We start from the raw sequence: 25,781 nt of genomic DNA on the forward strand, positions 1-25,781 counted from the left end.
TGCTAAGTATAACACTCTGAGTAGCATGCAGAATTGTTTTAATACATTTTCATTTTACGTGATAGTAACCAAAACTCGCCTGTATTTGATTATTTTTGAACGAATGCTAGGCAGGGCAGTATGCCATCAGTTTTTGTTTTAGATTCCTGATTTGCAGTGGTTGAGGCTTGTAGTATTAGTTTGCTATTTGAAATAATGTAAGTGAATGGTAGTAATTTATATGCATGTATCTGATCTGAGAAATTTTAATAACCTTGCAAAAGTTGGCAGGACTGTCATTTTAGAGAGAGCCTTCAAGTCTAATCTCAGCCTAGTGTGGGACGTATATTAGGAGGGGTATTTCTGTTGCGGGGTTTGTCTCTCCTGCACCTTGATCTTCAGAGATTAATTACGCAGCTAATCCAGCTAGTTATGAGTTGGGTGAAGTTGCAACTGTAATGCCACAGAGAAATGGTTAGTGTTTTAACTGTTCTTTTATCTGTAATAATGCTGAAATAATTTAACTAACTTTGCTTCTGGGAGGAAAAGCTACCCTATGTGTATTTAGTCAGTATATCTTATGTGAAAAAATGGGAGGCATGAGCCTAAGAAAATAATTTAAATCCATAATTGACAATTAAAATAAGTACATGATAATATGATTACTGAAAAGTTAAGATTTGAATCTAGAAAGAGTCACCAGCAGAAGTAATGACATAACAGTTTGCAGATATACAGGAAGATTATTGTTGGCCTTGTATAATGTAAGGGTTGCTGCCAAGGAAGTGATGCATTCATTTTTGTCTGTCTTCAGTGTTTACCTCTGCTAAAGAAGCATCTATATAATCTTGATTGAACTTGTTGACTAACTTTAGCAAGACTCTGTAGCCTAGGCATAGTTAGCATAATAGAGATGACTGTCATTATTGCTGTTTTTAGAAGGAGCAGTATGTCTGACTGGCTGGCATCTGTTTCTCTCTTTAAGATGTAACATTTAGTAGACAGTTCAATTTTCAACATGTAGGTGAGACTTAACTAAATGTTAGTTTCAGTGAGTTAATTCGAGGCTAGGATTTTGTGAGCCAAATCATGATTTTGATGTTTACTATGGTTTAGAGAGCTGTAGAAACCTTTGCATTTCAGATTGAATGGAAGTTCTAGTAAGCTTTTTTTGGTGTGTGCTCTTTTGGATTGAGAGCCATGTGACTGTTGTAAGAACACCCTATTTTTGTGTATTATTAACTATCTCACTTCCTGAAAGGTACATCGAAAAATCAGAGAAGATACAGATATGGCCCAGGATTCATTACAGTGTCTGGCACAGCTGGCGTCTTTGCATGGGCCAGTCTTTCCCGATGAAGGTTCACAAGTTGATTACCTGGCACACTTCATTGAGGGATTACTGAATACTATCAATGGGTATGTATGCCTCCTCTCTAAATTTAGATGGCATCTTTAATCTTTAGTTTGGAGTGTAGCAAATCTGTGTGGAGAACTGGCTTGCTTATTTCTGGATGTAATTTGTGTTTACTGTTGGATTACTGAAATTAAGAGAAGGCAGTTTAAAGTAGGTGGGGCTTAAGTAACGTGAAATAGATTTGTTGATTGAAAATATATATTGACAAAATCAATTAACTTCTAGAATTTTTCTTAGTGGCAAAAACTAACTGCTATTTCTATCCTTAGAATTGAAATAGAAGACTCTGAAGCAGTGGGAATTTCCAGTATTATCAGCAACCTGATAACTGTATTTCCTCGCAATATTTTAACTGCCATTCCAAATGAACTTTTCTCTTCATTTGTTAACTGCCTTGCACACCTCACCTGTTCTTTTGGAAGAAGTGCTGCCTTGGAAGAAGTGGTAAGTATCTACTCTCAAATGGCAGGTAGTTTTTTTTGTTGTTTTTTTTTTTTTTTTGTTCCTATTTGTGATAAGCATAAGTAACATGAGACTTTGGCTGTTTTATTAATAACTGTTGTGAATTCAGTGGTTTTGTTCTAGATATTTCTGAAATCACATCTGAGGATTTTCTTTTTGTTTTAAACGACATAATTACAGTGTGCATCATTCAGACTTTGATTCAAAGCACTTGTTACGTTTTTCATTTTAGAAAGATTGGATTCGTTTAAAAATATTGCTGACTTGCTCTTGTAGGACTTTTCTGAAAACTGTTGTAGATAATGAGTTAGTCTTGAAAGCTTAAAATGACTACATGAACATATGGACAGACTGAAACTTAACTGCTGTCAAGAGTTCTGAGTCAGGAACTTCTGTTTTGAGTTAATGTAGCTGTTAAGATCTGTTGATAACCCCGTATTTTTAAGCTGTTTGAATCATCCCTTCATTGCTGATGCAGTTCAAATGGGAATTCTGTGAACAAATCTAGCACAGAAATTCAGAGGACTTTTTCTGTTTACTTTTTTCAAACTTCAGTTGTAACATTTAAGAGCAGTTGGGATAGTCTGAGTTTTCTAAAAACTGCATGTAAAGATAACTTCTATAGAGACCTAGTTTAAGGGAAAAAGCCCATAAGAATTAAAGCAAAAGTCTTGCACTTGAACTATTTTTATGTGCAGTAGCTATCTATTAAAAGTATGATTATTAAGTTACTAGCCAATATGTCCCTCATTATCATTAAAAAGTATGATTTTTTTCCATTTTTGCTGTATTGACTGGGCTTAATTACCTGCATTTGAAAACAATTATAAAAGTACTTAGTTATAAAGTTGGTGGATGTGTTTCTTTACCAGAGATCACAGCATTTCCTGCATTTCCTGCAGAGCATTAGATCATTTCTTTGCTGCAAGGTTAAAATGTATGTTACATGTGACCCTGCACTCAATGAAACTTTCAAGTGTGTTCATGTCTTAATCAAAAAATTGGTGATTAAATTTAGATTCTGTAATACAGCTAATTTCCACACATTATTGGTCAAAACTTGCTCCGCTTTTGAGACTTTCTAGCGTAACACTGAATATATGTTTTGGTGCTTGCTAGCACATTTAAGAATGCTCCTGAAACCCTTACAGAAAAGATGCAGCAAAACCACAGACACTCATCATTTAAATTAATGTTTTAATAACTTTAATAAATGTTTTTTCCTCTGCTCTGTTATTTGAGAGCTAGAATATGCAACCATATTTAATGAAAACAGTGCTTAACTTAAGGCCATTCAAAACACTTCATCTCTTTGCAAAAGCTTATGGTAGCTTGTACGACTGTCTGGTACTAAGTTTGTTTTGGAAATGGCTGGCTATTTATCTGAATAAACTGTGGCTGTCTGCACTTGCATAATCCCATAATTTTTGCTGAAGAAAGTCTCTTCAGTGTTAAGTGTGTTCTCAGATTCAGCAACATCAGAGAGAATGCAAGATTTTTTTTTTTTTTAAGAGAGAATTTTCTCAGTGTCCTAGAATCTTTGAATCGTTCTTTGCAAATAGGAACATTTACACTTCCATGCCTTCCATTCTGTCATAGCTCTTACAGACATCTCAACTTCATGCTGTTTCTCTGATTTCTAGGAAGATACAGAATTCTGTTGATGGTGGTCCTTCAAAAAAAAATAACTCCTGTGTCTTAGCAGTGTGTCCGCAGTAAGACATGCTACAGAGGCATAATGATACTGCATGCTGTGCCTGTAGATATACTGCTTTGCATCCCTGAAAACAGTCTTTTGGCTTAGGAGTGCCCCAGCCATGGTTAACGTGTTCCTGAGCTTCTTTTTTAGACTGCCTGTAGTGAAACCTTCTGTGAGCTCATGTACTGTCTGTTAATTAAGAACTTTTGGTAGATAAAATACTGGTGTGTGTTGGGCTCACTAGAGGCCTCATAATATTCTTAATACACTGCTCATGTTTCATGATTTTTTTTTTTTCCATATCGTGTGATGGGAGAGATCATTCTGAATTTAGTCCTCTCTGCTGTGCTTCCAAGTCTTTCCAGCTTGTTGCTGCTTGGCAAATTTTAGAAGTTTTAAGAGTCATCAGACTGCAAAGGAAGAAATACCCATGTTTCCCATACTAGAGAAATGAAACATTTTTGCTTTGACTTTACTGATTTTTTTTTTTTTTTTTTATCCTGCCTCTCCTGAACGTCTGAGTGCTGAACTGGGCTCTGCAATTGCTTCTGTTGGATCCATCAGAACGATTTAGCTTGCCAGTCTACAGCGTGTCATTTAATTTGCCTGTGTGGCATCTTTGGTAGCCCAGCTGTAGCTCATCTGAAATAAGGATTGGGAATTTTTGGTAGTTTCTCTGTGATCAAATTTGCTCAATAAGGATAAACTCTTTCTACTACTTTGGCATGTATTTATGGAGGCTCTTATTAATCCTAGCTTCCTTATGAAAATACCATAAAGTGTTAAAAACTTTTCTTCCGTGGCATTAACTTCTGTATGAATTGGATAAATTTGAGTTCTTTTGTTGTTTATAAAAAGACATGTCTCTATTGATTTATGCTCTGGATTATTATACATTATTAAAACTTATATGTAAATTATATATGTAAATATATTATACACATGTCAAAATACTTCGGGATTGAATGACAGTCTTTGAATTCGTGTGTCTTTTAGGCAAGTTTTAGAAAGATATGGTGTCCATCCTAAATTTGTGAGTTATGTTACTGTTAAATGCGATTTTGGCTCCCTCCTTGTCATCTTCAGCTTTTGTTTCCATACTTGTATCAGTGTATCCCACATTTTCCTTCTGTAAATATGACCACTTTGCAGTTATAAAATGATGCTGTGAAGCTTTCTTGAAATGCTTCCAACGTGATACCAGTTTTCCAGCCAGTGTTTTCCTTGCCTGTTCATCCAGCCATGCCTGTAACTTCACTGAAAGTCAGAAATTCTTCTGTCTGGAGCATAATTAAGGCTTTAATATTTCATTAAGCCATCATTTTACTGAGCTCTTCTATCTCAGAGTAACTTTTGTGAGTGATCCTGTTGTTTAAAACTTGAGAAGACTTCTTAGAGGATAGGAACATAGGAATGTTCAGCTTAGCAGCATGTTTATCTGTACAGTCACACTTAGGTTATTTGAAGTTGGATGTATAGTACCAAGTTAAATTTTTGCATCAAATCAAAAAGTTAACAGGTACATTAAAAATACTTTTAGAAAGAAATGGCCTCTTTGCTATTTGGGTCCTTTAGTTTGCCTGTAACCTGGGACTTTGTTTTTCAGATACGTTATTTCTTTTTGCAGCTTGTGTACTACATAGAAACATATAGGAATAACTAAAACCATGATGTGGTAAGCAATTAGTGTAAATTGAGTAAGCAGTTGGAGGTGCAGGCTTACTCTGTGGAATTCTGCTTTTTTTTTGTTGTTGTTTTTTGTTTGTTCATAGAATGGGAAGTTGTGTATCACCATCAAAACTGGTTACCTGTAGTAAGGTTTCTTGAACACATGCAATGTTGCAGCGATTTCCTCAGGAACAGAGAATTATCATCTTTTATCTTTATTTCAGAAATAGTGGAATACATACAAATCTATATTTCCATGATTCATATTTGTCTAGTTAAAAAAGAAATAATGGCTCAATTCTTTGTTTCTAGTAAGAGCTGAGCTGCTTGGCATCTTTGGGGTAAAAGCTTGGTACTTCTGTGTTTAGGTAATCATGCATTAGTGGGTTAATTTAATACTGTTTTGATTTTGAACATCACATGAAGAGAAATAGCTAAACACTTTGTGTTTTTAAAGCCTAGCAAGCATGAAAGCTGCACTGACCTTTTTGATGTGTTGCTTCAGGTCATTCTGTTTTCTTGGCTATCATTACATGGGTTTTGTGACTGCTTTTTAAAATTGTTTCAGTATTAGAAGAACATTGCTTAAATAATAATGAATATAAGTGTATTCCTCTGGTGTCATTTAGGACTAAGATTTTTGTTTCTTTTATCTCTTACAGCTTGACAAAGATGACATGGTGTATATGGAAGCATATGATAAGTTGCTGGAATCTTGGCTTACTTTGGTACAAGATGACAAACATTTCCACAAAGGTTTCTTTACCCAGCATGCTGTTCAGGTCTTTAATTCCTACATTCAGTGCCACCTAGCCGCTCCTGATGGTACAAGGAATTTGGTAAGCCCCCATTCTGGTAGTTTTTTATGATGATAGATAGTAACTAGCCCATGTCTTTTGGTGTGTACTGTATTATGTAGCAGAAGGGAGTAGTGTAGAATTAGTATTTGTGACTTTGAAAATGAAAATTTGCCAAATTTGTTCCTTAGTGGCTGTTTTCCACTCTGTTTCTCTCATTCTGAAGAGGAACTAAAGCAATATAAAGTTGTAAATAATTTGAAAAAATAAACTGAAAAAAGTAAACCTCTTACTCAAATGAACATGCGTCTTACTGTTCTTTCCACAGATAAGATGACTAAACTCTTGACTGTCCTTCTCTGGACTAGGGTCCAGAGAGACTGGACTATAGGTCCTAGAGAAGGACCTATAAAAAATCCTATATGAAATTGTAAGCCTTTTATATGGTTGGTACCTTGCACTCACACACTTTAAAATGTAATTTTGAAGTGTAATTGACATGCATAAATACCTGAAAAAATGTAGAAAGACCCTGTTCAGACTAGAAGAAACTCACAATATTGTGTGGTTCTTTTGGATAAAATGAATTCCTAAATTCTAGAGAAAGCACCATATAAAACTTAATTCTACACTCCCAATATGTAACAGATGCTGATAACAGTGCCAAACCAGGGAGAAATATTTCACAACAGAACTTCGAACTCATATCAGGCGGTCTTGACATAACTTGTATACACAGGTTAATTCATGTCATTCTGTGAGATAAGTCATTTATCCCATGGGTAACCTTTTAAAAGCCACAGCTGGCATTTTAGAATGCTTCTTGTTCAATATCAAAGCAGTAACAGGAACTTTCAGTCTCTGCTTTGAGACCAGAGGCTCACCCCTCAGTAAACAGCTGCAACTTTGAAGTCGCCAGAAGAGAATGATTTGCTGGGTTACATGAAGAAAAGATGGGTTTAAAGCACTTTGGATAAAGAGCTGTGTGTGGATACAGTTTTCCAGAGCATTCATAGAAACAAAACAGACTGATAGCTTTCACTGTCACATGTATTTTATTTTGTTAGTTATGTAAATTTTATGATTCTCTAAGAGCTGTTTTTTAAAGTATTTTTAACATCAGTACTTAGTTTCTACATATCATGGTTCATCTCTTCAAGAATTAAGGTCTGATTATTATTTAATTGTTTTTTTATAATGTAGTTGAGATAAGCTTTGAGAAATCAAACAGTGCAACTTCTGCATCAGCAAGAAATTAGATGGCAATGATTATTATTATTAGTCTTCTGCTTCCCTGAAGTTACAGCATTTACTTTATAAAGCTCCCCTTCCCCTCCCCCCCATAGGATATGGAAAGTCTTTAGTGAAAGTGATTATTTTCATTTCATCATAAAAAATACTTATTACGTTACTGATGTGAGATATCAGACAACTGAGAACATCTTTGACTTCTAACAGTGGATGGTCCACAGATCTGATTTATAAACAACTCTGGTGTAAAGAAGCTGGTTTTGTTACTGTTCACCTTGGGCTTTTCCTATTAATAACAAGTATCAGTTTTCATAACTCGTATCTTTTGACTGTTTTCAGATATAATGTTTTTACTTGAGAGCACTATTGGGAATGGTAGCAAATATACAATTAACTGAATAGGGTATTTTGCTAGTGAGTTTGTGAAATGCTGATTTGAAAACAGTATGAAGCTACATTTAGTCCTCTGTTTAACTTTTCTTTGTCTGATTTAGTATGAGTCTGTTCATCCATGCAAAATATGGATGGAAAACATGGAAAGAAAATGCGAAAATAATGTAGAATATCGTGGCAGTGATAAAGTTTAAGAAGGATAATACTAACTGGTTGCTTCTGATTTTGTTGAAATAACCAAAGACTGCCAATGGTGTGGCCTCTCGGGAAGAAGAAGAAATAAGTGAGCTGCAGGAAGATGACAGAGACCAGTTCTGTGACCAGTTGGCCAGTGTAGGCATGCTGGGGAGAATTGCTGCGGAACACTGTATACCTCTTCTTACAAGGTACAAATAAAATAGTCATGAATGCAAATCAATAAAGCCATCACATCTGAAAAGCCTGACTTTGCTGAAATAGTTTAAAACCAGTGAAGTTATGTTGTTATTTATCCACAGTTTATTAGAAGACCGAGTGACAAGGCTCCATGGTCAGTTGCAAAGGCATCAGCAGCAGTTACTTGCCTCACCAGCATCAGGGTCAATTGATAATAAAGTGCTTGATGACCTGTATGAGGATATTCATTGGCTTATTTTAGTCACAGGTTAGTGAACAGCTTTAAATAGTACTTATTCTGGTATTCTTATTGCAGCTGGAACACCTCAGGCCAAAAAAAAAATCCCTGTATATCAACTACTGACTGACTATAAATTTTATCCCTAATGATGCCTTCATCTTACATATACTACTCACAAAGTCTTTACTTTCATCTGTCTTGAGTAATCTGAACATTTATCTTTAAAAGATTGATGAAATCTTTACATGAGGTAATGTCCTTTGGAAGTTCCCACAACTAACTTTCTTATAGATTGTTTTTTTTTCTTTTTTTAACATGTGTCAACCTGTTTAAGAAATTAGTCAGTTCATGATACCAGTCTGGGGGCACATGACTTTATAAGGGAATCAACATGAGATCAGGTTAACGGTATTACTCAGAGGTGATGAAGAACTAAGTTCCAGAATCTCTCAGTGCTGATGATCTGTGTCCTGGTATTTTTTTCTTTCACGGAACTTGAATTTAGAACCTGTTTGGTTTTGATTTTTAAATGGAATTATCTTGCATCTGTTTGCAGAACATAGTAACAACTAAGATAGTGTCTGTACTTTGTTAGGAAAAATGTGTGTTTGATGAAATTTTATCGGATCTTTTTGAACATCTTAGTTGCTCTCAGATGTTCACATGAATGTGGTTTACAATTTTGTATAACTGTGGAACAGAGCTCACAGATGCTTATGAGATCAGACACTGAAAACTATGACTAAAGCTGGAATTAATATTAATTGTATGGACACCAGAGTGTTAAAATCCCATGATTCACCTGGTCTGTAGTTGCTATGGTAAGAAGACTTTGTTACAGCACACGTGCTTGCTGTCTGAAAGTCTCCAACAGATTTGAAATGTTAATGGAACAGAAGTCCCAAATGAGATGGACTCAGTGGGGAAAGCTCTAAATCAAGGCTCTTTTATCACATAATAGAAGAAAAAAGTGACAACAAAATGGGTTTTCTTTGTTTGTTCCCCCCCCAAATAGTTGAATTGGCTGAAGTGCTTTGAGGTGAACCAAAGCCTTTTCTCTTTTAAATATTTTTTTTCTCTCTCTTTTAGTTTAGTTGTTTTTTTTTTTCCAGTCTTGGTTTCTTGTCGCTTTAGGGTCATCTCTACTGAATGGTTTTAAGTATTGTAAAGTTACACATATATAAGCAGCGTTAGTCAGGGTTTGTACAAACATTTGATTCTGGTGTGATGTCTGCAGTTAAGCCAATGGATTCTCTTAATTAAAAAGCCATCCATTAACCTAGGGTAGAAAGTTGTGATCACTCTTTCTTTTTTAATGTAAGGCTACCTCTTGGCTAATGATACTCAGGGAGAGACTCCGCTAATACCTCCAGAAGTAATGGAATACTCCATTAAACATTCAGCTGAGGTTGACATCAACACAACACTTCAGATTCTGGGATCTCCAGGAGAAAAAGCCTCTTCCATCCCAGGGTACAACAGAACTGATTCTGTAATTAGGTACGGTTACTTCTCATGCTATTAAGTATGTTAAATGCTTTTTCAGAGAAAAAAAAAAAATAAAACGTGAATGGACTTTTGTAAATTTGAAAAGTAAAAGTAAAAATTGTAAAAAAAAAAGTAAAAAAAAAAATAAAAGCAGTATGTAAACACTGACCATTGGAAAAGAAATGTCTCTTTAGTATTAAAGACAAGTCATAAGAATGGCTTTATAACAGACATTTATTAAGGCAGTGCTGTAAAAGAGATTAAGAAAAGACAGAAAAGAAGAAGTATTTTTTTGGGGGGGAGGGGTAAAAAAAGGTAAGGGTAAATAGAGATGATATTCAAGTCATGGTGAGCCGAGAGAGGATTGAGAAGAAAAATGAGAGTAAGGCGTCAAAACAGATAAAACTGAGTCAAAATGTGTGAAGGCTGAAATTGACTAGATTGACCTAATAGTCTTAACAGAGAACATGAGCCAAAGTCTTGGAAATAAACATAAATATTTTTCTATCTCTACTGAAACTCCATCTTTGATCTATTTATTACAGAAAATCCTTAAAATTACTTCAGTTACCATAAAGCTGGTAGATCAAAATCCTTAAATAATATACTCTGGAATTCATTCAGCATATATACAGCTTAAGTAAATGCTTTCCAGAGCACCAGTAAGCTTGTCTTCTTTGAAGATGAGTTACTGCCCAAGCTTGGCAGTAGCAGCAGAATTGGTACTCAGTGAGGGAGGAATTGTTGTCACATACACAGCCTATAAAAGGAATAGGACGGGGTATTTCTGTCTTCTTTTTGCCAGAAAGCTGATGCCCACAAAGGATTCCTCAATTTGAATCCTCGCACTTCAGAAAATTACAAGATTACCCAAGATTAGCAGTTATATACTTAACATTTCTTCTTCTGGAAGAGGCTAGGAAAAAATGGGCACATCATTGCTAATGACGATCTAATAGTTAGAAGTTTGAATGCTGCTCATTGATACTATTGGAAGCTTCATGAAATGGCCATCAAATGGAATTCCTTGATGCAGAGTCTCAGTGGTGATGGGAATAAAATCAGATCTAAATATGGAGAGATTTGAGGCTTCTTGGCAATAGCCCTGAAACATCTTCAAGAAATAGACTACCATCAACTCCTAAATTCCTTGTGCAATATCACATTCTTATCAAACTTAATTTATATACTACAAAAGTTACTATTTAATGTGGTTTTATGGACTGATTGTATTCTGATTGTGGTCTATTTTGGACTGTTTCTTTATAGCAATGAAAGAGAAATAACTGGACATTTCTGTATTTGTTCTTTAGTATACATCACACTGCAAAACCTGCACAATTAGGACCCACTTGTTCACTAAGCTTGATCATGCAAGGGAGAATCGGTTTTTCAGAGAAGCTGTTCAAGCACTCCGAGTAGTAGTCCATTGATCTTTGTTCCCTCAATGTCAGAATGCTTTTGAGGATTCTTTGTTGCAGTAATTTTGATGTCAAAGATAATCACTGTATTTTTTTTAAATGTATATTCTGACTGTTTAGATGATGTTTGGCAGTCTATCCTATCTCTCCTTGCATTTAAACAAACAATAAATTCAGGTGCTTCTTACTTCAAGTTGAACTGCTTTGTGTTACCCTGTTCCTTCTGTCATATTTTATGAAAAATGAAAGTGTTTGCCTGGCTTTCCAAAAACCACTCTTGGCATCCTTAACTGTATTTTAAATCTGCAGGTTGTTATCTGCTATTTTAAGAGTGTCAGAAGTAGAATCTAGAGCAATAAGGGCAAATCTCACACACCTCCTGAGCCCTCAGATGGGCAAAGATATTGTATGGTTCCTCAAGCGTTGGGCAAAGACTTACCTCCTAGTAGATGAAAAGCTGTATGATCAGGTAAGAATATGACTTTTATGCATTAATTGGTGAGTATTAGCAATATATCGTGTGAATGCAGATGTTAGTGTACCTATTTTAAATGTGCAATGATAAAGCATTTTTAATGTTAAATGGGTTGTGGTTTAGTTTGGAATTTGTTTGAAACTTGAGGTTTTCTTCAGTTTTTTAATCAGAAATAGAAGTTGTTAGGGGATCCATCTTGCACATTGCAAATGTGATTTTTTTTATTTTTTTTCCCTGTTGTTAGGGGTTTTTTTGTTTGTTTTTTTTTGTAGCCATTGCCATAGCAGAAGAGCATAGTGTGATCTTGGGCTGCATAGTGGGTGAAACTCACTAACCACAGCCATTTTGTAAGCTATCCTTACTGTCCATCAGATCGTATAGTATATTTCTAATACAGTGGTTGCCTTTGATTGATGATTTAGTAAGTAACCTAGTCATGGTTCTGAATTAGATACTTAACACCATCACAAGGTAGTAAGGTAGTATTACATTAGCTAATGTCATGTTACTTTCCTCTCCCCATTCTCATATATTCTCATTGTATATATCATGATTTCAGTGGTGCATTCTTGTAATGAGCAACTTGTTATCATATTTGAACAACACTAATCATGATTAGACCTTGATCCTGATTTTGCTTATCGAACTAACTGTAATCCAGCTGGCTGAAGGAGGCCACTCATCCTGAGGAGGTCCTGTTGTCTCTAACTTTCAAGAAAGAAGCCGCCTCCTCCTCCTCCTTTTACTTTCACTATAGAAGCAACTAAGAATACTAATGCTTCAGGAGGCCCCTTCTTAACAAAAATATGTATGCCATAGGCTTGTAAACATTTGGAATCATATTATTCAGCTTGTACTTACAGCAGAGCCAAGAATTTGTGGAAGTACCAGCTGGGGAAGAAGTGGAAAGCAGAGAGAAGGAGATCCATAAGAAACCATGTAAAGAAACAAAATAGATTAACTAGGAAATACACACGTTTAGTTTGTGTTGATGTGTGAAAGTGATTGAAACCTGTTTAAATGTTATGCTCAGTCATGTATATATATCATGAGTTTTAAAGTTAGAAATGTGTGCTGACAGGAAACCCCTGCACAACTGTTGCAAAAGCCTTGGATTTCACTCTTGAGAGATTTTTTTTTCAAGGACAGGAGAACAGGCAATGTCAAGGAATCATATTTTAATGTGCTAGGGCCAGAATGTGACATCTTTCCTCAAAGCTGTACAGACTGAAGGAACAATCTGCAGAAAGCAGATGCAGAAAAATTGCAATGCAGTTACACTTTCACAAGATGTAATCTAGATCAACAGCTAAGGTTATTTCTAATAATTTTTATCACCGTAGGAATTTCATTGTAAATTTGTGGAAACACTTTTGGGAGATGATTTTAGGATCTTCTAATTTTTAAAGCTTTTGAACTTTCATTGGCCTTCAAAGCTAGACATACTCTAAGCAGATTCTGTAATGAAGATAAAATTTTTCTTTGTTTTAAGTGTTGTACTTAAAATTGCAAGATAAATTTGGCAAAGATTTTTCTGTTATAGGTATTCTTTGCCTTTGTCTATGTAACATTTATGTATATTAAAAGTAGGGAAGAAATGACAGCCTGAAGAGAATTTGCTGACAATGATTACCGTACACTTTGGGGTTCTGGCTTCTGTAAAACTCACTCATTTTAATGCTTTTCTTATAGATAAGTCTGCCATTTAGTACAGCATTTGGTGCTGATACAGAGGGTTCCCAGTGGATTGTGGGTTACCTTTTAGAAAAAGTGATCAGTAACCTGGCAGTGTGGAGTTCAGAGCAGGACCTTGCAAATGATACTGTACAACTACTAGTAACATTAGTGGAAAGGAGAGAGCGGTAAGTTGCCATACCTCTGGAAGTCAAAAAATTTCTTTTGCTTCCTTTCAATTTTTTCAGCCAAAGTAATGCAGGTATAGGGCATATTCATGTCTCTGTAAGTAAAATTACTTTAGTAACATACTAGGAATAAAAATAAATAAATAAAAATTCTCTGACAAAGTGAGGAGTGAGACCTATATTTGGCAAAACATAACCTAGTTTTTATTATTGTTTAGAAGTGCACTCTCCTTCCCTTACCTTTGTGCCTCACTCTTAAGCAATGAGAAGGGAAAACTCTTCTGGTCTCCACTCTTATTGCAAGGATTTTTGCGTTTGGTTTTGTTGAACAAGTTCTTCCAGGTTAAGAATTCAGGTACTGGCTAAGCCAGTATAAAATATTTTGTAAACATACTAGACTAAAAAAAAAAAAAAATAATGCAGGATTTGGTGGATTCAGACAAATTTCAGTTTTCTTTGGTATAACAAACTGTGAAGCAGGAAATTCTTGAATGTTTTACTTTTGTGAATTGACATGCAGTCATGTATTCATAGTCTGCTGAAAGAGTGACCTGAAGTTTGAGTATTTAAATATTTTAGGACATTTTTAAAACAGTTAAAACCCACTGGAGCTAGTTCTGGAATAAACTCCTTATTTTATCATGACATAATGAGACTAAGCTTTTAATCCACACTATGTCCATTAACTTTATGTATGTGTATAAAACTACAGCACTTCCCTGCTTTTCTCCCATGTGAATTGAGCTGTTTTCAGAGTGTGTACTTCAGAAATCTTAGGGGTGAGGCATTAGTAAGATGAAAATTGAAAAGTGATCTAGCTTTAGAATAAAAGTATTTAAAAAAAAAAAACCTAAGTATTCTGACAACTGCTAAGCAACCTGATGTGTTCTGTTCATATAATTTTGTGAAGTCTTTAATTAAACTTTTTCCCTCTTTTAGGGCAAACTTAGTTATTCAGTGTGAAAACTGGTGGAATTTAGCTAAACAATTTGCAAGGCGAAGCCCTCCTCTTCATTATTTGTCCAGTTCTGTGCAGAGAACACTAATGAAAGCTTTAGTTTTAGGAGGTTTTGCTCATATGGATACAGAAACAAAGCAACAATACTGGACAGAGGTAAGCTATTTTGGTGCTTCTGTTACCTCCATTTTAGCAAGTAGTACAAACAAGTTAGTTTAGAATTTTAGAATTTTATTTTTTTAGAATTTTTTTGTTTAGAATTTTATGGTGACACAAAATCAACTTGTATAGAAGCTTTTCAGGAGCATTGCGTCCCAACAAGAAGGAAATGGGGCAAGAAGGCCAGGAGGCCTCCATGGATGGATAAGGAACTGCTGAGAAACTTGGGGGGGGTGGGGGTGGGGGAAGAAGCTTATAGAAGATGGAAGTGAGGACAGGTGGCCTAGGAAGAACGCAGAGACATTGAGAACAGTCAGGAAAGCTAAGGCCAAGGTTAGAATTGAGTCTGGCCAGGGATGTCAGAGATAACAGGAAAGGCTTCTATATGTATAGGATAAGGCTGCATGGAGACCTCATAGCAGCCTTGCAGTATCTGAAGGGGGCCTGCAAGGATGCTGGAGAGAGGCTCTTCATTAGGAACTGTAGCAAGAGGACGTGGGGTAATGGGTTTAAACTTAAACAGGGGAAGTTCAGGTTAGATATAAGGAAGAAGTTCTTTACTGTGAGAGTTGTGCGATACTGGAGCAGTTTGCCCACAGAAGTGGTAAATGCTCCACCCCTGGCAGTGTTCAGGGCCAGGCTGGACAGAGCCTTGAGTGACCTGGTCTAGTGTGAGGCATCCGTGCCCATGGCAGGGGGGTTGGAACTAGATGATCTTAAGGTCCTTTCTGACCCAAACCAGTCTATGATTTGGTGATTCTAAACTTTGATTTTAAACATCTCATAATTAAATTTTTTAAAATTATTCTCTCTGAAGGTCAATAGTTATATGGCACCCATGAGCTGCCAAAAAATTTATCTAAAACATTACAACCTAAACAGAAACAGCTAACAATTACCTGGAGGTTCATGAAGCAGCCAGTATAGCAGTATGCTAGAAGGAAACTATTATAGGAGGTTATGAATTGCCATTGGATCTGTGTCATTTCTTGCTTATATTTTAATTTGGTGGTGTTACGAATTATTCACTTAATGGTAATGACAGTAAGAAGCTAATGCAGAACATAATGAAGAACCTTGACCAGTTTTTTCTGCCCTCACTCCATTTATGACATTTTACTACTAGAAAGGTTGGTGTTAGAAAGTACCTGAAATGTAATCAGAAAGCACTACATGAGCTTGTAAAGCATTGGCCTTCTGAGAATAACTTGCTTTTATTAGCAAAGTTATAAAATTAGCGATGGAAAATAAGAATATAATGCACTGGAAGTAATTAGGAAAAACTTTTAACTATTTTTATAGAAGTTTCTATATTGAATCCAAACACAGCTGATTACAAAACAGACTGCACTCTCAAGAATCATAATATGACAAAAGTAATTGTGAACATGAATCTTAATGCTTTAATTGATAAACTGTAGCAGTTTTTTCCCCCAGTACTGAATTTAGAAGACAGTCAAATACTGTGAGCCAGACATTGTCATTTGTTTAAACAGTACAAAATAATATAACATATTTATGGAGGTGTTCCATTTGAAACCAGCCTGCAGGTGATGATGGATAATGAGAATTACTAATCACTACCACTTCAGCTTACTTTAGTGTGGCAGATAATAACATAATCAAGCCTTTAGAAACTGGAATTGATTGATTCTTGTACTGCCATGCCAAAAGCAACCCATGAGCTTGCTCAATCACTTAAACCTCACATCTCACATAATAGTATGCTTATCTTAATGTGACTTTTCTAAAAAATTTCAGGTTCTTCAGCCACTTCAGCAGAGATTCTTGAATGTAATAAACCAAGAAAACTTCCAACAGATATGTCAGGAGGAAGAAGTGAAACAGGAAATCACTGCTACATTGGAAGCACTCTGTGGCATTGCTGAGGCTACCCAGATTGATAATGTAGCAATTCTCTTCAATTTCCTAATGGACTTCCTTAATAACTGCATTGGATTAATGGAAGTATACAAAAACACACCAGAGACTGTTAATCTCATAATAGAAGTTTTTGTTGAAGTTGCACATAAACAAATTTGCTATCTTGGAGAGGTAAATACAACCAGGAGAGGAAGAGTGAGAGAGTGTGTGTGTGCTCATGCATGCATGTGTTCATGAACATGTGTATACATTGCTGTCCCTTAAACAGAATAGTGTGGGGATTTTTAGATTCTATAAAGAGATGCTGTAGGCATTCCTTTGTTTTAAAATTATAGACATGCAAAGATTAAAAGCAGGACATCTAGACTTTTCTTATACCAGTAAACTTTTAACCAGGCTTCACCCCTAGTCCAGTTCTGTGCACGGGTGGCAGAAGAGTGCAGACCATGTTGAGTACGTCTTTTAACCATATCAACCTTCCCTGAAGGCTAGTCTAGAGGAATTGCAGTGCTGTTTCATGTGGCAGATGCATACCATAGCAACACTGCCTTGGTCCTAAACTAGGCATTAAGAGATACCATGAAGTTAATAGGTAACGTGAATCACTGCAGTGTGCTTGCATCTTTGTACATCGCCTAATCTTGCTTTTGCATCTGGAAGAGTTCCTGCCTGTTCTGAAGTGGGTATGCACATTGCATTGTGGCTCCAAACTTGAATAGCTGAAATGAGTCCCCAAGGGATTTTGTTAGTAATCTAGTTTGTGAATTTAGTGAGATGTGTCAGCCTGTACCCATCACTCTTGTCTTTTTGTTAAGACTAAGGAATTGATAAAAGTGATGTTCTGCTGTTTTAATCACCAGCACATCAATAAATGGCTGTAAGCATTCTTACTGTTTAAGATGGCTGTTTCTGCCATGATTTTGTGTGTACTTGTTAAAAAAGTGGTTATATAACTGAAATGAAAATCTTGAGTATCATCAAGTGTTATGCGATGGAAGTTTTCTTATTATTTAACATTGTTTTTTAGGCCAAAGCCATGAACTTGTATGAGGCCTGCCTAACTCTGCTCCAGGTATATTCCAAGAATAATCTAGGTCGACAACGGATAGATGTTACAGCAGAAGAAGACCAGTACCAGGATCTCCTTCTTATTATGGAGCTTCTCACTAATCTTTTATCAAAAGAATTTATAGATTTCAGTGATACAGGTATGAAGGGTTTAATAACTGCTGAACCATAATGTGTTTTAAACTGTAGAACCATTGTGGAGCATGTATTCGGTCCTCGTAAAGCAAAAGCTGAACTTTAGACTTTGTTAGATCAGGATATGGAAATTACTATTTAATGTGCCAGTAGCAAAGGAAGGACTTTTTACAGTATTCTGGCATCTGAAATTACTACTGCTCTCATAAAATAAATAGGGCATGTATGAAACAGCTTGAAATCTGAATGTTGCAAGTCTGAACATGTAGTAGCAGCAGTTTTATAACAAAAAACCCCATAGAGAGGTCAGAAGGGGACTGCAGGAGAGCAGGTAGATTGTTGTCTTAGTACAGGATCCAACTTTAAAATTCCATCACATTTGAGGGTTTTCTGTATTCCTCATTCACAAAACATGCTTTATGGTATGTGGCTATAGTTAAGGATTGTTTTTTGAATCCTAGCCTATTACTTTCTTCCATATATTTGCCACTTAAAATTGCAATATTCCTGAGTAGGATCTCCTAGTTCTAGCTTAGCTCTGCTGAAACCCTTTTGAATAAGCTGAAATACATTTTCATTATTCAGATCTCGCCATGTCCTATACAGTTTGCTTGGTAACAAACAGAATCTGACTAGGTTCTTTTGATGTTATTCAGTGCTTTTTCTTGAAAGAAGAGAGTCTTGTATTCCAAAACTTAGTGTGTCTGTCTAGTTTTTTTTTCTCATACAGGCACAATATAAATACAGAACCAGATTTAGACTTTGTCCCTTGCATGGACAATTCAATGCCACGTAAAATATTCTCTTTGAGGTCAGACACTGGATGTTAATTGCATGGAAAACACTTTAAAATACTTCCCATAAAACTAAGGAATGTGAATACTACCTAAATGTAATGCCCAGAGATCAAATGTATTGAAAGTTGCCTGCATCCTGTTGCTGACTCAGTGAAAGAATTATGAAAGTAAGGTCACTGACAGTTGATGGAAAATGTAGGTCTTGCCTGTAATAGGAAAAACTCAGCAACGTGTGAACTACAGAATTTTCTGCATTTTTTTCCTTGTGTTTATAAAATATATATATATACACACATATGTAAATGAAAATGCAGTAGTGTTTTGCTCACTCTCTGTTTATGCTGCATGAAGCAACTATCACTAGAAACAAATGCAGTGTTCTGTAATGGAAGGGACCCTCAGAGTATCTGAAGCGTTCTGTTTTAGCATGCCATCTGGTACATGTGATAATGAAATGCTTAATCCTAATGAATATAAATATAGAGTGATGTGGCAGCCTCCGCTCACTGTTTCTATTTTAATACAGTGCCTCATGTTTTTTTGGGGGGGGAGAGGGGAATAGTTCTATTTTTAAAAATGTCTATATAATAAAGAAATGGGATTCTTCCTTCAATATGTTCAAGTCTCTTTTTGTATAAAACATTTTTCATGTTTTCTACAGATGAAGTATTTAGAGGACATGAACCTGGGCAAGGTACAAACAGATCTGTATCAGCAGCAGATGTTGTCTTATATGGGGTTAATCTAGTTCTGCCTCTAATGTCCCAGGATCTGCTGAAGGTAAGTATATTTTTCACACATAGCTGCTAGATTATAAAAGCTTTATAGTTATGAATTCACAGAATTCCTTCCTATATGCATTCCACCTCTGTAAATTGAGTTTTCTGTGGTTTTTTAAATGTAAATAACTGTTCCATAGTTCTAGGTACCATTTGAAAAGAAATATTGTGAGCTGAGAAAAAGTGTATTTAAAGGAGCTAAGCAAAACTTTTTTCTCCTAAAAGTGAGTCCATGCAGGTCAACAGTTAGCCAAACCTAAAATGTGGCTTGTGGAATCTGTTTTCTGATAGTGTCAGAATCGTAGAATAGTTAGGATTGGAAGCAGAAACAGTCACATTAGTTTAAAAAAATAATAATAATCTGGAAACTCTTTTACTTGTTTTCACAGTGCAGGTGATTTCATATCATAGACAGCAGCAGCTTATCAGTAGAACAGTAAAGCGTGAAACAATGAAATGGCAGTGTTTCATTGGGTTGCACCGTGTTCATGTTCTACTTCGAATCAGGGGAACACTTCTGAATTGTATCTCAGTTGTCCCCTCTTAACATGCTTTCTCATCTGGTAGCATTTGCTGAGTGTGAGAGCTGCATCCATTTTACATGAAACTGAGCCGAAGGATGTACCCAAGGAGCCCCTGCTCCAAATGCTCATGAGGCTTTTATCCCACAGGTCTTAGAACCTGCTTATGACTGAAGTAAAACTGCATGAATTTGTATAGAACAGCTACCAGACCTCCACTATCAACTGTTTAGTTACAGCAGTCTTTTTTTGTTGTATTGACAGTGTTTGCTAATAAAGTTGTAGCCTTTCTAATATTTCTGAAGTTGTCTACTAAAATTGTCTTCTTCATATCAGTTCTGTCTCTGTACAGATGGAAATTATGTCAGAATATAGTTATGTGATTGATTCTAAGATTGCCATTTTTTTGTAACAGTTTCCATCCCTGTGTAATCAATATTACAAATTAATCACTTTCATCTGTGAGATATTCCCTGAGAAAATTCCACAACTCCCAGAGGACCTCTTTAAGAGCCTAATGTACTCACTGGAGTTAGGGATGTCATCGTATCCTTTATAAAGCTTGGCAGTGTTTAAAAATCTGAGTTGCTTTTATAACAACCTGTTGAAATCAGGGGATGGGGGGGGGGTGTGTGTTCCTTGCATTTTTCCCTTTTCTGTCAATATCTGTATCTATAATTATGTATCAGTAATTGACTCTTAGTCTCTGGTGATTGAGAGTTTTGCTGTCTGTTGAGAGTCTAGTATTAGCTGAATTGCCTCACTTGTGATGCTTGAATGCAGCCTTTAAGTGGTTTAGCATGTAAGTTTTTTCTGGCAGCCATTCCTCCTCCATTACTTCATTTCAGAGTGTGTAACTTCCTAAGCCTTCAGCTGGTATCTCAAAGCCATTCCTGAATTAGTTTCTCAGCTGGTAATACAAAACATTGCTGCTGTTCTATTGGGCTGGCTCCAGAGCATTTCCTGTCAGGGTGCCAATGGGCTCTCCCTCTCATAATGGGAGTACCATTTTCACTAATCTGTGGCACGTGTCAGAAACAGATGAGCTTGACCATAAGGGACTCTTTCTGAAAATGTTATGTCAGAGGGGGTTATGTTACTTTAGTGCATGCAGCTAATGAAAGAAGGCAACAAAGCTGGAATTTTTTTGCTGGTTTTCTTCCTTTTTTTTTTTTTTTAAATTATTAACAGCTTTATAGTAAAACAAAATCTCGGAACATACAAGCAGTTAAAACATTTTCTAGTGACGCAACTGGGAATTTTAACCACAGTTTAATTTCTCACAAATCTGACTTTGATTCTTTAACACTCACTATCAGAATGAGTTCAGAGGTTTGCCAGCTCTGCCTGGAGGCTGTAACACCATTAGCAGAACAGTGTGCAAAAGCACAAGAAACAGATACAACCCTTTTTCTAGCAACAAGGCACTTTCTTAAGGTAAGGCATCCGTTTTGTGTTACTTTGGGGGATTTTTGTATATAGGTAGTGTCAAGAGGCCAAACAATGATCATATCTGACTGGGTTAATCAGGATCACACAGTAAGAAACGCGTTACCTAGAAAACTGGCAGTTTGAGAAGAAAGAGAGCATGAAGGAGTGGAGACATTGGATGAGAGTACAAAGAAGGATGGAGGGAGGAAATTACCTACTGTCAATCAACAAAAGACCTGAGTGTCTCGGAATGCAATTCACATTCATCCATGCTCTGCACTTGAGCTCTAGAATGAACCTGATTAACAATTTTAGCAGTTAGGTTTACTGTGAAAACTGTGAAATAGAATGCTTCTAGAGTTGTGTGAACTGGAGGCTGGGTAGAATGCTAAAACAAATGGCAGAAAAAAAGACGATAGTTGGGAACTAGAAAGAAAATGCTGTCATTTATTCAATGTAGGCAATGAATTAAGCATTTTCTTAATGCAGTCTCATATTTAGTATTTTCCTTTTAGGACATCCACTCTATCTCATTGAATTTTGGAGTGACCTGGTAACAACCAGGTTCCTGCTAACTGGAACAAAGTAATTGTGAAATTTGTGTGCTTGTCTTTGATTTTGTAAAGACTTCAGTTTCCCTTAAGACATCTTTTCTTACGAAACAGACATTGATTGCTCATTAATAGCATACATCAGACAAGCTGAGAGAATGAGAAACACCTTGCATCACTTTATTGGTCTTTCTATTAACATGGCTTTCTCCCTTTTCTCTAAATTTCCACTTCAAATTATCATACCGTTCTTATTAATCTGTTTTGTGTTTGGCTTTCTGTGAGCTGTAGGAGTCTCCAAAACTTGAGGAGGAAGTATGCTGGTTTATTCTGAAAGAGCAAAGGCTTTTTTCATTATTTCTCTGGCATAAATGCAGCTTTTGGAATAAAACACAAGACATGTAATTTCTCTCCGAACAACACATAAATCAACAACAGGTTTCAGTGCTTTGAGATATGAATTAGTGCTGTTAAGCCAAGACTCGACTTCTAAAAGAACTTGGCTTTCCAATTACAGAACAGTCAACCTTGCATGCTTGTAAATACATGTTCATTATTCAAGTGAAGGTGATGTTCAGCAGCAAATGTTGGTAAAATAGAAAGTTAAGTTTACACTTCTGTAACTACTTTGCTTTTGTGATTTCAGATGGTCTTTGATATGCTGGTACTTCAGAAGCACAATACAGAAATGACAACGGCAGCAGGTGAAGCATTCTACACATTAGTGTGTTTGCATCAGGTATGACATTCAGTCACTTACAACCTGAAAAGCAGTCATTTGTTAGGGTGGTTAGTTACCATGCATCTGTGAAATCACAGAATCCTTTAAGTTTTAAGGGTCTCACAGAAGGTCTGTAATCCAGCCTCTTACTCAAAGTGGGCTCAATACTGAATTTGGATCTGGTTGCTCAGAACTTTTTTCAACTGTGTTTTAAAAAGCTCTGAAGGCTTCCTTAGCTTTTAAAAAAGCCTGGTCTGACTGAAGGACTTGAGCTCATTTAGAGGTAGGTGAAAGCTGTGGGGCCACACTTGCTTCTGGCACACTAGTCAGTGAAACTGAGCAACAGGTGGAGAGGTATTGATTGTTTTCCATCACAGCCCTGGTTCTGGATTTTTGTCCTGATGAGAGAAGTTGTATATATTGTATCCTTTTTTTTAAGCTAATAAGATTATTGTCTATTTAACAGACTGAATATTCAGAGCTAGTTGAAACGTTGCTGTCAACTCAACAAGATCCAGTAATTTACCAGCGGTTAGCAGATGCCTTCAACAAGCTTACTGCAAGCAGCACTCCTCCTACACTGGACCGTAAGCAGAAGATGGCCTTCTTAAAGAGTTTAGAAGAATTTATGGCAAATGTTGGTGGACTTCTCTGTGTAAAATAAACAACAAAACTCTATGCCTAATGTAGACCCTTTCTGCAAAATGCACTGAGAAATGCTGAATGCTAACTAAATCTTGTACCTGTCTGGCTTCTTTGCAGCCATCTCAGATTCTAGAGAGCCTGGAAGTTTGAACATAACACAGTGGAATAAGAGAGGTCAACTTTTGAATCAGCTTCTGCTATTATGTGTTAGCTGCAATCTGTCATACTTGTGTGTGGGAGAGAATGAATAGAAAATTTGAATTTAATTTGTTTTCCATATATGTGCAAACAGATATGGGCACAATGAAAAATAAATACAGTGCCTTCCCCTCACCCCCACTGGTTTAAAATATGAGTGGCTGGATAAACTTACAGATTTCTACCCAAAATCATGTTAGAGTGTAATGCAGATACGTACAAAGCTCTAAACAGTTTAGCTGATTTTAAGCTTTATTTTTCCTCTCTTTGAGTTTGTGTTCCAATGGGGAAGAAAAAACAAATGGTGTTTTAACTTCTATTTAGTTAAGTTTTTCTACATCACCCTGACATTGCATGTTTAATGCAGTGCAGGTTTTTACATTATGTTGTGCTGCCTAAAGTTCAATAAAGAGGTGTATATTTTTGTTCCCCTAAAATGAACTTTAGGAACTGTAGCCATTTAATTGCCTTAATTTAAAAGAAAAAACACTCATATACTTTAGATGAGAAATTTAAGGCAAAATTTGACTCTTCAGAGGTGGTTTAGGATGTCGGCACTAAGCTGCTGTGTACCTATTGCAGCCCTTCATGTTGATGTGTCATTTTGGAGTGAGTGTCTAATGCAAGGTTCATGTGTAGTTTTACTTTCAGTATCTGTTTTGATTCATACCCAGGTTGCACACAACTGCAATGTATTTCTACACTGAACTGTTTGCTTAAGCAATAACAACTCAAAAGGTGTAAATTACTGGCAAACTTTTTAAAGTTGGGGCATTAGCTAAAGCAGTTATGCTAGAACAGGCAAGTCAAACCCTTCTACTCAAGGGTCATATTTTTTTGACTTGAGTCAAGAAAGATTCGATTGGGATGTGTAGTGCTGTGGGAGATTTTGGGGTTTGCTGAATCTAGCTTCACTTATGCAGAGCCCTCCCAGCTGCTCGGCTCTTTCTCAATTTTTTTATATCAGCACTTTAGCTATTAAGACAGCAGAATATAGTGCCCTGAGTATAGTGGACCAACAGGGGAGAGCAGCACACAAATACAAAAGTAAGGCCTGGTTTGTCTCCAGTCATGAGCCAGAGGAAACTGAAGCAAACACAAATTGTTTCCTTTGTGTCTAGTAAAATTGATTTTTGTGGGAGGACATGAGGCAGAAGTGGGCCCCTTTGTTTAGACCTTGGCTAGATTATGCTGTTGAGTATTTCCCATGTGTTTTTAAAATTTATATAAAATGTACAATATACACCTTTATTTGGCTATGTATAGCATCATGTTTGCAATTCTGTGCCATTCTTCAGCTATTCATCTCAGAATTAGTCACAACAGACAGATTTTTTTAAGACATAAATTTGTAATACTGTGCTGTAAGTGATCTGAGGCTTTTCATTTTTTTATTTTTTTATTTTTTTTTAAAGTCAAATCCATACGTGTTTCAAGCATGGATCCACAAGGCCAAAAATGCCATCTCCTCATTCTACTTTTCTCTTTTAATTCATGTGAAAACTGGGCTAGGGCAGATCTAAACATTGAACAGTGACCATAAAACTTGGTAGATAATGTACTTTTGTACTTTTCCTGCTAGTATTTTATTTCTAAGATGATTTATGTAGTGTTTTAGAATAGGGGCAATTTTTATTTCAAACTCTAATGCTTTTCTTTAAAAGATTTCTTGGCTGTGCACTTGCACAGAAGGTGATGATCCTGCAGATCCTTCTGGTTTTAAACTGTACTGGTGACTGATATTTTTTTACATCTGGCTCTGCTATGTTTTGAAACTGGTTCTGGGGCTTCTCTGAGTTTGTACATTGTATAGGGCAGCAGGTCTGAAATCTTTTTTTCAGGTGAAGAGCATTAAAGCCTGGGAATGTAAGTGGCAGTAGTTGCCGCTAGTTTGTAATGATTTGCTCAATGTCAAATATCTAGACCAAAGTCTTCAAAGATATCAGAGTAAATACCTTCAGATTTTTTTTTTAATCTGACTGAATAACTGATAAACTCAACCATTATATTATTCTTTTATATCTAGTTCTGTCATTATAAATTTTTTAATCCTAAAGCTGGCTCACTAGTTAAAAAAATATCTATTAACTTTAAAAATTTGAAATCCTCTTGCATATTGTGATTGATGAATTAGAGCATAAGTTGAGTTAGCATCCAGGACAAAGGAATGTGCATGCCCATTACTTTTCTTATTAGGCCCATTATCACAATGGGTGAGATCAGAGCCATGGGGCATCTTTTGACTATTGAGACGTGCTGAAGTATGAACACTGACTTTCCAAAACTAGTTTTGAAGGTTACTAAAAATTTTTATTTGCCCTTCATTTTAATAATATTACATGTTAAAGGGAAACTGTCCTAGTAAGGGTTGTTTTTGTCATTTTCCTGCTTGATGTTATGTTAGAC

At 36.1% G+C, this 25,781-nt stretch overlaps 1 protein-coding gene across 1 annotated transcript in view; it reads left to right on the forward strand.

The window, feature by feature from the left end:
* Positions 1-23,210, forward strand: part of XPO4 (exportin 4) — a 71,246-nt gene extending 48,036 nt beyond the window's left edge. Inside the window, exons 8-23 of the mRNA XM_062615228.1 lie at positions 1,241-1,398; positions 1,666-1,840; positions 5,888-6,064; positions 7,910-8,052; positions 8,164-8,309; positions 9,605-9,782; positions 11,501-11,660; positions 13,359-13,528; positions 14,468-14,642; positions 16,407-16,700; positions 17,557-17,737; positions 19,191-19,309; positions 20,245-20,375; positions 21,149-21,266; positions 22,458-22,550; positions 22,999-23,210. Coding sequence (XP_062471212.1) covers positions 1,241-1,398; positions 1,666-1,840; positions 5,888-6,064; positions 7,910-8,052; positions 8,164-8,309; positions 9,605-9,782; positions 11,501-11,660; positions 13,359-13,528; positions 14,468-14,642; positions 16,407-16,700; positions 17,557-17,737; positions 19,191-19,309; positions 20,245-20,375; positions 21,149-21,266; positions 22,458-22,550; positions 22,999-23,196 — 2,616 coding nt within the window. The 3' untranslated portion in view covers positions 23,197-23,210. The remainder of the gene's footprint in view (positions 1-1,240; positions 1,399-1,665; positions 1,841-5,887; positions 6,065-7,909; positions 8,053-8,163; positions 8,310-9,604; positions 9,783-11,500; positions 11,661-13,358; positions 13,529-14,467; positions 14,643-16,406; positions 16,701-17,556; positions 17,738-19,190; positions 19,310-20,244; positions 20,376-21,148; positions 21,267-22,457; positions 22,551-22,998) is intronic.
* Positions 23,211-25,781: the final 2,571 nt, after the last annotated feature.

The sequence above is a fragment of the Pezoporus occidentalis genome, unplaced genomic scaffold, assembly GCF_034315485.1.
Source record: "Pezoporus occidentalis ecotype Australia unplaced genomic scaffold, CSIRO_AGI_Poc_V1 ctg18, whole genome shotgun sequence".
In the NCBI taxonomy this organism is placed as follows: domain Eukaryota; kingdom Metazoa; phylum Chordata; class Aves; order Psittaciformes; family Psittacidae; genus Pezoporus; species Pezoporus occidentalis.